General features: G+C 39.1%; 2 protein-coding genes across 5 annotated transcripts in view; one reads left to right on the forward strand and one right to left on the reverse strand.

Annotated features, from left to right (window-relative positions):
- ANGEL2 (angel homolog 2) overlaps positions 1-7416 on the reverse strand; it is a 34301-nt gene extending 26885 nt beyond the window's left edge. The window contains exon 1 of the mRNA XM_059145000.1: positions 7228-7416. Coding sequence (XP_059000983.1) covers positions 7228-7261 — 34 coding nt within the window. The 5' untranslated portion in view covers positions 7262-7416. The remainder of the gene's footprint in view (positions 1-7227) is intronic.
- RPS6KC1 (ribosomal protein S6 kinase C1) overlaps positions 1-13875 on the forward strand; it is a 187052-nt gene that overhangs the window by 7675 nt on the left and 165502 nt on the right. Inside the window, exons 3-4 of one of the 4 annotated variants that reach the window (XM_059144988.1) lie at positions 4242-4391; positions 7419-7708. In XM_059144988.1, the coding sequence (XP_059000971.1) occupies positions 7604-7708 (105 nt within the window). In that variant the 5' untranslated portion in view covers positions 4242-4391; positions 7419-7603. Of the gene's footprint in view, positions 1-4241; positions 4392-6718; positions 6827-7418; positions 7709-13875 lie in introns of those variants that run through there. The other 3 variants (XM_059144987.1, XM_059144990.1, XM_059144991.1) reach the window with 3 other exon arrangements.

The following is a 13875-nucleotide window of genomic DNA, read 5'->3' on the forward strand; positions in this document are numbered from 1 at the left end:
TCAGCTCTCTCAATAAAAATATCCCAGGTTGTCATGGTGATAGAGTTCTTTTCTCTGAAGAACCTTGTAGTCTGGTGCAGTGGTTTCCTAGTTCTTTATGGCTGTGGAATGTTTCCTCTTTTCTTTCATACTGTTTCGTATTTTTCCAACCTAATGTTACAGCTAGAGTGGTGGTAAACTAAAGATTTAATTGAAATAGAGAAGATTTAAATAATGGTCTTATAATAAGGAAATTAGTCTGGAAAGCGGATGGAATCCTCCCTGAGTGTATGTTCTGCAGTAGTCTTTGATGAAAACATTACAGACCCAGCCCTTGCTAGAACTTGTTTCTTTCCTAATGTACCGGCTGATGAAATTAAGGACTCTTGATGTCCAGAATTTTAAAACAGAGGTACAGTTATAGGAATTTGGTAGTTAGGATATGAAATTCAGGTTAGCCTTTCTCTTGTCTCTACCCCAAACCCTTTCTTATTCCCATTTCTCAGTTCTGAATGAGGGTTTTATAGATGTGTGAGTCCCTATAGTGCAGATTTGTGGGTGTTACGGAATTGAGCTCATCTCTGACAAGTGATCTTGATGCCTGCTTTAGTTGGTTTTAGAGGTCCTAGAGTTGTCTTTCTGGGACGGTATTAAGGAGTAAGAGCAGACCTCAGCTGGGGTTCCTTGGACACAGAGAAGAATAGAGGGACTGAGCAATGGAGCGTTAGAGGAGAGCACAAGAAAGCTACACATAAGAAAGAGTAAAAATGCATTCTGTGGTTGTTTGATACCTATTTGGGGAGATGAACCATGTTTTTTGTTTGCCTAAATAATGAATAAATCAATGGCTATTTGGTGATGACTTTACCAAGTATTTTTACTCTGCCCATGGCAAAACTAGACATTTGATTAAGAGGAGTCTTTTGTGAAGGCTAACATCAAAGTGTAAGGTAGGTATTAGCTTTTTTTAAAGCATTTTTGGTTCATAAGCAGTTACCTTAAGACTGGGAAATCTGGGATCATGGATGTTAAAAAAAGATTTAAGGGACTCTTTGAATTATTACAATATTTTGAAAAGTCTCCTCAAAATTGAAGAAAATTCTGTGACAGGGAAGTAAAAGTTTACCAAACCCTCAAGTTTCTTTGCTTTTGACTGAGCTTAATATGGATACATTTATTTGTTCTTTCATCCATTCAGAAGCTCAGATCAGTAGTTACTTGTTTATGACTTTGGCAAAGAAGAAAACCAAATAATTGTAACTTAACATATTGTAATTGGCTTGGCAGGAAAAAAATATTTAGAGCTTTGGAGTTCATGCATTTAGCAAATACCTCTTAATCTTTCAGGCACTGCAATAGATACTCAAGACAAAAATATGAAAGAAGAGCCGCTGCCTTTATGGAACTCACAGCGTAGTGGAATAAAAACATGTCGGCATTAAATTAGCCTAAACGACATATCACTACTCTGTAATAGGTGTGGTAGTAGAGATGGGGAATAGAGAGATGTGGTAGCAGAGAGGAAAGAGCACCCAATTCTCCTTGAAAAGGAAACAGGGGCTTTGAAAGAGGGCTCCAGGGAGAAATTAGTCCTCTTGTGAGCTGATTCCTGAAGGTTGGTTGGAGGTGGTGGGAGGTGGGAGTTTCAAAAAGAAAGAGCTGGTTGGAAGATCTAGGGATATGGAATTGCAAAGGGTTTGGCTGAAACCCAGAGAAATTAGACAACAGGTGAGCAGGGACCGGACATGATGGATCCAAAAATCATGACAGAAAAATCATGGTAATAAGATGCACTGAGGTTTTACAGAGGAATGACATAATGATATATTCTTTTAAAATGGGTAATTTTATGAGACTGACGCGCTACCTACTGCGCTAACGAGGCACCTTAAAATGGGTAATTTTAATGGGACTATGAAGGATGAATTGGAGGGAGGTAGGAAAGCCAGGGTAGTTTTTATTTCTTTGAAGATTTAAGAAACTTAATAATTGCGTACAACATACACACAAAGTACTTAACTCTTAAATGTTCAGCTTGATAAATGTTTTCATGTAAACACTTATGTAACGGCTAACCAGATCATGAAATTTCCAGTGTCCCAGAAGAGTCTTCATATGGATATAAGTATTCATTTCTCTTGGGTAAAATACCTATGGGAGAGATTGCTGGGATATGTATAGTAAGTGTACGTTTAACTTTATAAGAAACTGCCAAACTGTTTTCCAACTTCTCTTTATCATTTTGAATTCCCACTGGCAATCTATGAAAGTTTCAATTGCTCCTGCCCTGACAACACTGGGGAGCATCAGTCTTAAGAATTTTAGCCATTGTTTTAGTTGTAAGGTAATACCTCAATGTAGTTTTTAAAAAGAATTAAGATAAAATTCATATAACATAAAATTCACCACTTTACCCATTTAAAGTGTGTAATTTGGTGGTTTTTAGACTATTTGCAAGGTTGTGTAATCAACACCACTGATTCTAGGACATTTCCATCACCCCTAAAAGAAAACACATACCTCCCAGCTTCCTCATCCCTTTTCTCCCTCTATCTCCTGTTAACACTAATTTCCTGTCTTCATAGATTCTTCTATTCTGGACACTTTATATAAATGAAATCATGCAATATTTAGATCTTTCTGTCTGGCATCTTTCACATTGCATAATGTTTTTAAGGTCCATCCATATTGTAGTATCAGTACTTCATTCCTTTTTATGACTGAAAGTCCCAAGTAGACTCCATCTGAGTGCAGAGCCTGACGTGGCACTGAATCCCATGACCCTGAGATCACGACCTGACCTGAAACCAAGAGTGGGATACTCACCTGACTGTACCACCAAGGGGCCCCTCCTCTGTGTGGTCTTAATCTCCTCATATGAAAACATGAGTCATATTAAATTAGGATCCACCCATGGATCCTAATTGCCATATTTTTAGGCCCTTCCTCCAAATGTAGTTATGACTTCAACATATGGATTGGGGAGGCACAATTCAGTTCATATCACCATCCTAGTGGGTGTGAAGTTTTATCTGATTGTGGTTTTGATATGCATTCCCTAATGACTAATGATGCATCATTTCATATGCTTATTGGTGATTTGTATATCTAATTTGGAGAAATACATATTCAGATCCTCTGTTTACTTTTAAATGGGGTTATTTGTTCTTTATTACTGAGTTGGATTATTCTGGATACTAGACCCTCTCAGATAGATGATTTGCATATAATTCCTCCCATTCTGTGGGTACTCTGTGGGGTTTTCTTCATAGTGTCCTCTGATGTACAAAACATTTAATTTTGATAAAATTTATTTATTTTTAGTTTGGATGCTCATGCTTTAGTGTCATAGCTAAGAAACCATTTCCTAATCCAGTGTCACAAAGGTATACACCTATGTGTCCTTCCAAGAGTTTTAGTTTCAGTTCTTACATTTAAGTCTTTGATACATTATGAGTTAATTTTGGTATATGGTGTTAGATAGGAGTCCAGATTAATTCTTTTTCATGTGGCTATCACTTTTCCAACACCACTTGTTGAAGGGACTATTTCCACTACCCTAACCCCCTCCACCTCCCAAGCCACTGAATGGTTTTAGAATACTTTTTGAAAATCATTTGACTGTAATATACTGGTGTATTTCTTTCTTTCTTTCTTTCTTTTTAAAAAAGATTTTATTTATTTATTTGATAGAGATCACAAGTAGGAAGAGAAGCAGGCAGACAGAGAGGAGGAAGCAGGTCCCTGCTGAGAAGAGAGCCTGATTCGGGGCTCCATCCCAGGATCCTGAGATCATGACCTGGGCTGAAGGCAGAGGCTTTAACCCACTGAGCACCCAGGTGCCCCTATAGTATTCTTTTTTGAAATGCTTTCGTTTCAAGCTAGAGCAGACTTCACAAAACAAGTGGTAAATGTTTCCTATTCTACTTTTGGATGAGTTTTGGTAGAACTGATAATCTCTTTTCCTTAAATACTTAGTAGAATTCACCACTGAAGTTACACCGGCTTGGAGTTTTCTTTGTTTTGAATGAAGAATTCAAGTTCTTTGACAGAGATATGGCTAGTTAAGTTCTCTTTTTATTTTTTAAAGAACTTTAGTAGTTTGTGTCTTTTAATAAATTTATTCATTTCACTTAAGTCATCAAATTTATTAGTATGCAGATGTTCAAGGAAATCATTTTCCTTTTAATGACAATAGGATATGCTGTATTTTCTATTCTTGATACCTATAATTTGTTTTTTCTTTTCTCTCTTTTTTAAAGATTTTTACTTATTTGACAGAGAAAGAGAGAGAGCACACAAGCAGGGGGAGCTGCGGACAGAGGGAGAGGGAGAAGCAGGCTCCCCACTGAGCAGAGAGTCTGATGTGCGGCTAGATGCCAGAACCCTGGGAATCATCACCTAAGCTGAAGGTAGATGCCTAACCGACTGAGACACCCATTTTTCTTTTTTCCTGAGCACTTTGGCTAGAAGTTTATAAATTTTCTAGACTTTTCCCCTAAAGAATCAGATTTTGGTTTTTTGATTGTTCTCCATTGCTTTTCTCTTTTCTATTTTACAGTTCTTTTTCTCTATTTTTTTTCTTCCTTATGCTATTTTTGGGGTTATATTAATCATCTTTTTAAAAATTTCTTAAGGGGGAAGCTTAGATAATTGATTCATGACCTTTCTTCTTTTCTACTACAGGCCTTTAAAAGCTATAAATTTACCTCTAAGCACTGTTTTTAGCTGTGTCCCACAAATTTCTGGTATGTTATATTCCAATTTTCATTCAATTCCAAATATTTTTAAAGGTCTGTTGTCATGGGTTTTAACCCTTGGGTTTTTAGGATTATGTTATTTACTTTCTAAGAATTCATCAATTTTACAGGTAATTCTGTCATTAACTTTTATTTAATTTCCCGAGGCCAAAGAGCACATATAATTTATAGTGGTCTTTAAAATTTGCAACATTTATTTTATAGCCCAGGTTATGTTCTGATTTTGTGAATGTCTTTTGTGCACTTGAAACAAAGATGTTCTGCCACTATTGAGAGGGGTGTTCTATAAATATCAATCAGGTGGAGTTGGTTGATAGAGCTTTTCAGGTCTTCTACATCCTTACTAATTTATTTGTCTACTTGTTTTATTAATTACTGTAGAACAGACAGAACAATGGTTTTTGTTTTTTATATTAAGTTGCTATTGGGCACATGCACATTTAAAATTGTTATACCTGCTTGATTAATTGAAATCTTTATTATTAAGTTTTGTCTCTTTTTTTGGTGCTGTATCTTGTTAAGTCTTATGAGTAGTGTTCATGGGATATCTTGTTCCATTCTTTTAGCTTTAACCAGTGGCATTTGCTGAATCAAACAAATTCGGAAAAAGTGGGAGAGAGAGTTGCTAAGCATGATTCCCAGGTACTTCGCTAATGTAACTAAGTGGAGAATAAAATCAGTCATTGTGATAGGAAGAGGCTTATGAGGAAACTAAAAGTTTGGATTTTAATCTGTTCTGTTTTCAGGGGTAACTGGACATACCGGTAAAGATGTAGGTAACATGCATCAAATCCTAGAAGAGAGATATGCCTATGGATATAGATTTCTAAGTCAATGGGAATAAAGAACAACGGATCAAAGGCAAAAATCCCAAACAGAAGGAACACTAAATCTTCCTAAAAGGAGGAGAAATCAGCAAAGGAGACTAAAAAGGAGTGAATAAGATTCAGAGCATAAAAGAAAAAGCAAGGAGATTGCTGACTCATATATTAAGGACATAAAAGAGTTTTGAAAAGGTGGAAATGGCCAGAAATGTTTGAATTCTGAAAATATTGGTCATCAGAAATTTTTTTAAAGTAGTTTCATAGTAGGAGTATAGTAGTGAAGGCAGATTGAAGTTAGTATGGTAATGGATGTGTGATTTTCATAAAATGTATAAATGTGTGAATACTGATGCAAATTATTTATCTTTAAAAAACATTTCTTATATATTTATTTGAAAGAGAGAGCATAAGCAGGGGATGGGGCAAAGGGAGAAGGACAAGCAGACTCCCCACTGAGTGCAGAACCTGATGCAGGGCTTGATCCCAGAACCCTGAGATCAAGACCTGAGCGGAGGTTAAATGCTTAACCAAATGAGTCACCCAAGTGCCCCCGAGGCAGATTATTTTAAAAACAACTTAGACAATCTTGACAATGAGGGGTAGAAAAAAAGGAGGAGGAAAAAAGGCAAATGTGATGATGTCCTTTACTCTTATCTCAGCCTAGTAATTCCTATTTCTCTTTCAAGATTCAACCATAGTTTCCCCTCTATGAGAAAACCCTCCATTCTGAATATAATGTATTCTACAGCACTCCATAAATTCATTTGTCATGGTACTTAAAACAATATGTTTTAATTATTGTTTTTTCCTACTAGATAGGACTTGACAGCAGAGACCCTGTAACTCCAGTGCTTAATTAGCATAATGTCTGGCACAAAGTATGTGAATTCAGGTTTAATAAATGAGTGATCGATAGATTGAGGCATATGCAGGTTGGGAAGAAGGAGTCAGTGGTGAGGAAGAGATTAAAGGTACTGAAAGCAGAGTTTAGATGTCACTCATGGGAACAATGCCTTTAGGTCTGCAAAAGGGGATGGGTTTCAGCACACAGGCAGAGTGATTAGTCTTAAAAAGTGAGGAAGGGATATGTCCACATCTCTTAACAGAATAGAAATGTAAGATTAAAGTGTTTGTACTAAAGGCTCCTTCCTCCTTCTCCTCCAAGAAAGGCGAGAAAAACACTAAGAGGAACTGAGAACTGAGGAGATTAGCAAAGACTTGGAACGAATGTTAAGAGGAATGAGAAAATCCTGATCAAGAAAGGTAAAGGCATTGCCAAACACCGGATAGCAACCAACTGAACGGGAAACTCTCTCTTCATAGTAGCTTTCAGAGATCGTGTTTTTTTATTTTTCTTTTTCCCCCAGTTAGACGCAATTTCCAGTTTTTAGAATCCGAGGGGATGAATTTTAAGATTGATACAGGGTTGAGGGCTGTTGTGGAGGTTGAAAGACAAGTGCGCAGGTGGACGGGATTTGTTTTAGAAAGAAGGAAGTTATGTCTGTCGCAGTTCAGATGGTGCTGTGGGTATTTAAAATGATAGGCCGTGAGCGAAGAAGGAAAGAAGCTCGGCTGGGCTCTCCCTCCATCCCTGTAGGGCTCCATCCAAGTTTGTACACGGGAGGGGCAGGGCTGGGCGAGGGTGCGGAGCGCCAAGGTCTCACCTGTGTGTCCTGGCTCTAACAGCGCTCTTAACATCTAGAAGGTGTCGGAGCTAACGCACAGAGACTAAGCGGAGAAGTCTCAGCTTCCGCAGTGACGACAGCGGCGGTGCGACCACTTGATCCTTGTCTCCTTGCCAGGCGCAAGCCGGGCTCGGGGGTCAGCTTTTAGCGTGGAGTCTTCCCTCCCCCAGGACGCCGGAAGCGGCCTGACCCGGAAGCTTCTCTGCCGAACCGGAAGCAGAGCCGCGCAGCGACCGGCCGCCGTGGAGCCACCGCCCCCTCTCCGCTTCGCCGCTGTTTGGGGAGCCCGGACCGCGGCGGCGCCGGGTTGCCCTGATGGTCCCCGGCCAGCGGCGGCGGCAGAGGCGGCGGGAGGATGACCTCTCCCCGGGAGCGAGGTGCCGACCTGGCCCGTTTCTACACTGTCACCGAGCCTCAGCGACATCCAAGGGGCTACACGGTGTATAAGGTCACCGCCCGGGTGAGTGCCAGTGTCGGACGGGCGTAGAACCCTGAGTTGGGGCATGAGGGACTAGAGTATGGACCCTGGTTTGGGGGTACCTGACCCCGGGTCAGAGCCTGGGGTGGGACTGGGTGCGCCCAGTGCCTGGACTTGCGTCGGCGGTGGGGACTTCTGGAAGGCTGGCGTAGGGACTGAGTATTGGATGCTCCAGACTCTGCTATAGAAGGTTGCGTAGTGCCTTCTTTCCAGGGTGGGGCAGGCGTTGATGGTTTTAATGGATGACTCAGACACTAGCCCAATAGTACTTTCTTTCTGAGGCTGAAATCAGCAGAAGTGGTTTTGCTTGCTTCCCCGGGATAGTGTAGATTGGAAAACTAATTTATGTATTATTTGATTTATCTAATAAAAAATATTTCTTCCTTTGACCTTTCATACAGTGTCAGATTTGCAGTGAGGCAGACAGACTCTTGAGAAGGATGTCACTGTTAGGGTCACCAGCCTGGCCCTCTGTGTCTGGCTGTTTCTTTTTGGCCGAGATTTTCATGATTGGCAGTGGTAAGAGACATAGGAGAAATTCTACTGGGAGTGTATCGTGTGAGTTGTTTGAGGGCCTCTTTAAAAGGTGTGAGGCTCCTTTACATCAACTAACCAATTTTTAGTACCCACTTTGTTCATGTTTTATTGTTTTTGCCTTGAGTTTTAAAGAGAATTTGCATCTCCCTTCTTGGAAAAGAATAACAAAAATAAGTCTGAATGTTTGTAACGTATGTATGTATATATGAGTATGTGTGTATATTAGGCATGTTGTACATATTATCCAATGGAATCCTACTTTTATTTTATTTATTTATTTTAAGATTTTTACTTATTTATTTGATAGAGATCACAAGCAGGCAGAAAGGCAGGCGGGGGTGGGGTGGGGGGTGGAAGCAGGCTCCCTGCTGAGCAGAGAGCCCCATGCAGGGCTCAATCCCAGGACCCTGAGATCATGACCTGAGCTGAAGGTAGAGGATTAACCCACTGAGCCACCCAGGCGCCCCCAGAATCCCAGTTTTAATGATGAAGAAACTGACGTTCAAGGAAGTTTCATAACTTGACCAACTTTACATCAAAACGCAGGTGCACATGTGGGATTTGAGACCAGTACTACATAACTCCAAGTTATATAAAAAGTTAAGAATTAACTTTATCATTGTCATTAATTGTTAAAAAAGAGATACATTATAGTAGTAATAGTGCAACGTGCATTTGGAGGATGGTGTATTCCTGTGTGCTGGAGAGCTCAGGAAGCAGGATTTGAGAAGAACCTTAAAAGTTAGATAAACAGAGTTTGGGGCATGAAGGTGGTACATGGTTTATGGAAATGGCCTACAGTTCAGACAAATGTGAGAAGGTGGGAGGAGCAAATTTATTTAAAGATAAGACCAAGCCTGGTTCTCTCAGAGGGTTGTACTGAGAATTGAGTGAAATTTATTACTGCTATGCAAATAAGGTTATTACATAGGTGGGCATGTTAGTTTCAGATTAAGAAAATTTTTCAGATGAAAATTAAGGCACCCTTATTATACCACTCTTGAAGCCTTTCTACTTATTGGGCCCTTCAAAATCTAGACTCAGTTTCCTACATTCTTTATGGAATTAGAACAGTTTTCAACATATATAGTGTTCCCTTCACAGCACTGTATTTATTCCTTATGATAACACCACAGTTATACTGTATTAATCTGTTTACATGTCTTTGTCTCTTAGTAGATTTATAGTAGGTCTCTATCACTGGTATTTATTTCCTTTTGTATCACCTATGGCAATGTATGGCGCACAGCGTTGAAAAAAATATTGTTGAATGTTTTCCTCCCCACTCTAGGCAGCACTCCCAATAAATGTTTAGTTCTAGGCACTAAGTACTATGAGGAATACAAGGCTGAAGAAAGCATGTACCTTTCATTCAAGGATGTTCACAGTAGAAGAGAGTTAACTGGGCTTAAAGAAGTGTACAAGGAATGCCTGGGTGGCTCAGTTGGTTAGGCGATTGCCTTCGAATCAGGTCATGATCCTGGAGTCAGGAGATTGAATCCCCCATTGGGCTCCCGGCTCCACGGAGAGACTGCTTCTCCCTCTGACCTCCCCTCTTATGCTCTCTGTCTCTCTCTCAAATAAATAAATAAAATCTTAAAAAAAAAAAAAAAGCGAGATACAAGATGGAAAATGTTAAATGTTGTGAGAGACTACAGAAAAGAGCTATGGGATTTCAGAAGAACTAGAGATAGCTCTGGCTCATGGGATCAGGGAATAGATGGCCAAGCCAGACAAGTGGGATGAAAAGGGCATCATAGGTAGAAGGGTGAATGGGAAGAATAGAGCCCATAAAGGCCTGAAGGTGTGCATGTGTGTGGATCTTGATTGAATAGGAAACACTGAGTATGATTTTTATTTTATTTTATTATTATTTTTTTTCTTTTATTTGACAGAGATCACAAGTAGGCAGAGAGGCAGGCAGAGAGAGACGGGGAAGCAGGCTCCCTTCTAAGCAGAGAGCCTGATGCGGGGCTGGATCCCAGGACCCTGGGATCTTAAGCTGTGAACTAATTTTTATGACAACAGTTATGACCATGTAAATTAGAATATGAAGTAGCATGTTGCCTTAGAAGTAACCAGATCTGTAAAATATGCATGCTACATACTGCTCTGGTTATTTGAATTGGGAAATTGCTTACGTTGTCTTTTTTCTCCTTGTAAATGGCTGCTTCCTCATTTTTTTGTTTTTGTTACAGAGTTTGTTTTTTCAATTTTAAGGATGAGGGTCCACATGGAGATACACTATTAAAAAATAACTATAATCGACATTATAAAACAAGTGAAATATTTATTATTTTTTGAAACTTAAGGAGAAAAACATCTTTCCTCAGGAGAATTAACCAAGTAAGTAGTGTTCCCTTGAGAGAACTTCATGAGGTAAAGATTAGGGATGTCTTCTTAATGTTTCTTACTGGTGATTACTTCTAGTCATAAGGAATAGTCCCTATATTCTTGGACCTTACAGCATTCTTTATGCAGAAGTAGAAGTAGAATCATGGGAAATACCACTGTTAAATTTTAGGTAGCATAAGAGCCCTCATCTTTTAAAACCTTTGCATTTCTCTGGAACCTAGCAGGATTGAATTACCTTATGGCTGGTTTCAGGCTTGCTAACAGGTTTCTTAGTTAATTCTGTGTTGTTTCTGAATTTTTTTTATCTGGATAAGTATTTCTGTTAAGAATTAGAAAATTCTTTTATAGATTTCCTTTGATTCTTTAAAGACGACACAGATTTAAAGAGCCATTAGTGATGTTTCTGGTTGTTTCATCATGCTACATTTACAAAACTCTTCCTGTAATACATATTTCTCAACCGCATTAAGTGAATGGTAATTCTTGGCCTGTATTCTTTACATGAATTTGGAAAGCAAAAGATACGCATTAATTTTTAAATGGCAGTGTTGCCTTATGACTACATTTTGTTTATATTGAGGCATAGTTTATGTACAGCTAAGCTCGTCAATTTTAAGTGAGCATTTTGATGAGTTGTGTCAAATGTGTATAGTTGTGTAACCACTGCCATAGTCGTCCTCACTGCCGAAGTTCCCTTATGCTCCTTTGCATTCAGTTCCCTCTCCCTACTCTATCTCTAGGCAACCACTGATCAGTTTTCTGTCACTATAGATTAGGTTGTATTTTCTAGAATTTGATATAAAAGGAATCATACAGTATGCATTTTGGTTTTTTTGGTCTGGCTTCTTAACTCAGCATGATTACTTGAGATTCTTCTGTGTTGTTGTGTGCTTTTATTCTCTTTTATTGTTGACCAGTATTTCATTGTATGGTTATACTATAGTTAATCCATTCTGTTGATGAGCATTTGGAGTTTTTCTGATTTTGGCTCTTATGAATACAGTTATCATGAACATTTGTTTTTTTTTTTTTTTTTTTTCAAAGATTTTATTTATTTGACAGAGATCACAAGTAGGCAGAGAGGCAGGCAGATAGAGAGTGAGAGAAGGAAGCAGGCTCCCTGCTGAGCAGAGAGCCCAATGTGGGACTCGATCCCAGGACCCTGAGATCATGACCTGAGCCGAAGGCAGCGGCTTAACCCACTGAGCCACCCAGGCGCCCTATCATGAACATTTGTATAGAAATCTTTGTATAGACATTTGTTTTCATTTTTCTTGATGACACACAACCTTATTTACTGTAGCTTTATACTAACATCTGGAAATTAGGTTCTCTTTCTCCAAATTGTTTGACTGTTCTAGATTGTTTGCGTTTTGTATAAAGTTTAGAATCAGTTTGACAAATTCTGAGGACGTGCCTACCAATATTTTGATTGGCATTGTGTTGCAAATACAGATCAGCTTCTACAGAAGAAGATGTCTTAGCAACATTGATATTTAGCAATTTTGAATCTTCTGATCCATGAACATGGGTCTTCCATTTTTTAGCTCTTTAAGCAGTGTTTTCTAATTTTCAGTGTGCAAGTCTTGTGCATACGTAAAGCAATTTGGGTGTTTTTTCAAGCTGTGAGAATACTTAAGTCCACTTTTTTTAATAAAACATTTTCATTCACTTATTTGAGAGAGAGAGAGTGACCACAAGCAAGGGGAATGGCAGAGGGAGAGAGAGAAGCAGACTTCCTGTTGAACAGGGAGCCTGATGCAGGACTTGATCCCAGAGCCCTGGGATCATGACCTGAGCTGAAGGGAGATGCTTAACTAACTGAGCCACCCAGGCGTCCCTGGAATACTAGTCTCTGTGTTGTTATCAATACTCATCTGAAGTGTCAGCTCCTGCCCTGTGTTTCCCAGGAAGCCTTTCTTAGGTGTGGAACTCCATGTGTATTATATATTCATCTTTTAAAGCCTTTATCTTAATGTACTTGTTTGCTTCCTTCTTTGAGGGCAGACTGCCTTTTTAACTTTGTATTCATGGTGCCTAGCACAGAGCTGGAGGATAGCAGGGATTTGAGAGAAGGCTGGAAAGAGGCAACATTTTCTTTTTAAGTGTTCCTTTTAAAATCAATATGTAACTTGTTATATGTACCTGTGGATTTTTACACAGTAGACTCAAATATCTACCACCACCATCATCAGGAAACAATTCCATCATCCCCAAACACTCCCTCATGCTGTTCCTTTACACACTCTCTTCCCCGCCACTTAGCCCCTTGATGACCACTGATCTGCTCTCTACCACTCTACTTCTGTCTTTCTGAGAATGTTGTATGAATAGAATCATCTAGTGTTTAACCTTTTGAGATCGTCTTTTCCCATTTTTTATTGGATTGTTTTCTGTTGAATTTTGGGATTTTATATTTGTTCTGGATGTAAGTTTTTTGGTCAGATATGTCATTGTATCTGTTTTCTCCTAGTGTATAGCATATCTTTTCATTATTTTAACTGCCTTTCACAAAGCAAAAGGTTTCAATTTTGGTGAAGTCTCTTTTTTCTTATATGAAGTGTGCTTTTAGTGTTATATCTAAAAATTCTTTACTAACCCCAGGTCACAGAATTTCCCCCCAGTGTTTCATTTGAGAAGCTTTAGTGTTTTGCATATAACATTTAGCTCTGTGATCCATTTTGAGTTTATTTTTGTATAAGGTGTGAGGTTTAGGTAGAACATGCATATGGATGTTTGATTGCAACAAAACACTTTATTTAAGAGGCTAGCCCTTTTTTTATTTAATTGTTTTTGCATCTCTCTAAAAAATCAATCAGTAGTATGTGTGTGGATCTGTTTCTGGATTCTGTGTTTTGTTTCATACCACACTGTCTTGAACAAGAGTGGTGAAAGTGAACATCTTTGCCTTGTTCTGTTCTTAGGAGGAAAGCGTTCAGTCTTTTTCTTTTAAGTATGATATTCACGGGGCGCCTGGGTGGCTCAGTGGGTTAAAACCTCTGCCTTCGGCTTGGGTCATGATCAGATAGGATCCTGGGATCAAGCCCCCAGATCGGGCTCTCTGCTCAGCAGGGATCCTGCTGTATGCGAAAAATGTTAGTAAGTAGGCTTTTTTTTTTTTTTTTAAAGATCGTATTTATTTATTTATTTATGTGAACAGGGGTAGGGGTGGCAGGCGAGGGAGAAAGAGAATCTCAAGCGGACTCTGCACAGAGAGTGGAGCCCTAGGTGGGGCTCCATGTCATTATCCTGAAGAC

The sequence above is a fragment of the Mustela lutreola genome, chromosome 14 (assembly GCF_030435805.1).
Source record: "Mustela lutreola isolate mMusLut2 chromosome 14, mMusLut2.pri, whole genome shotgun sequence".
Lineage (NCBI taxonomy): Eukaryota > Metazoa > Chordata > Mammalia > Carnivora > Mustelidae > Mustela > Mustela lutreola.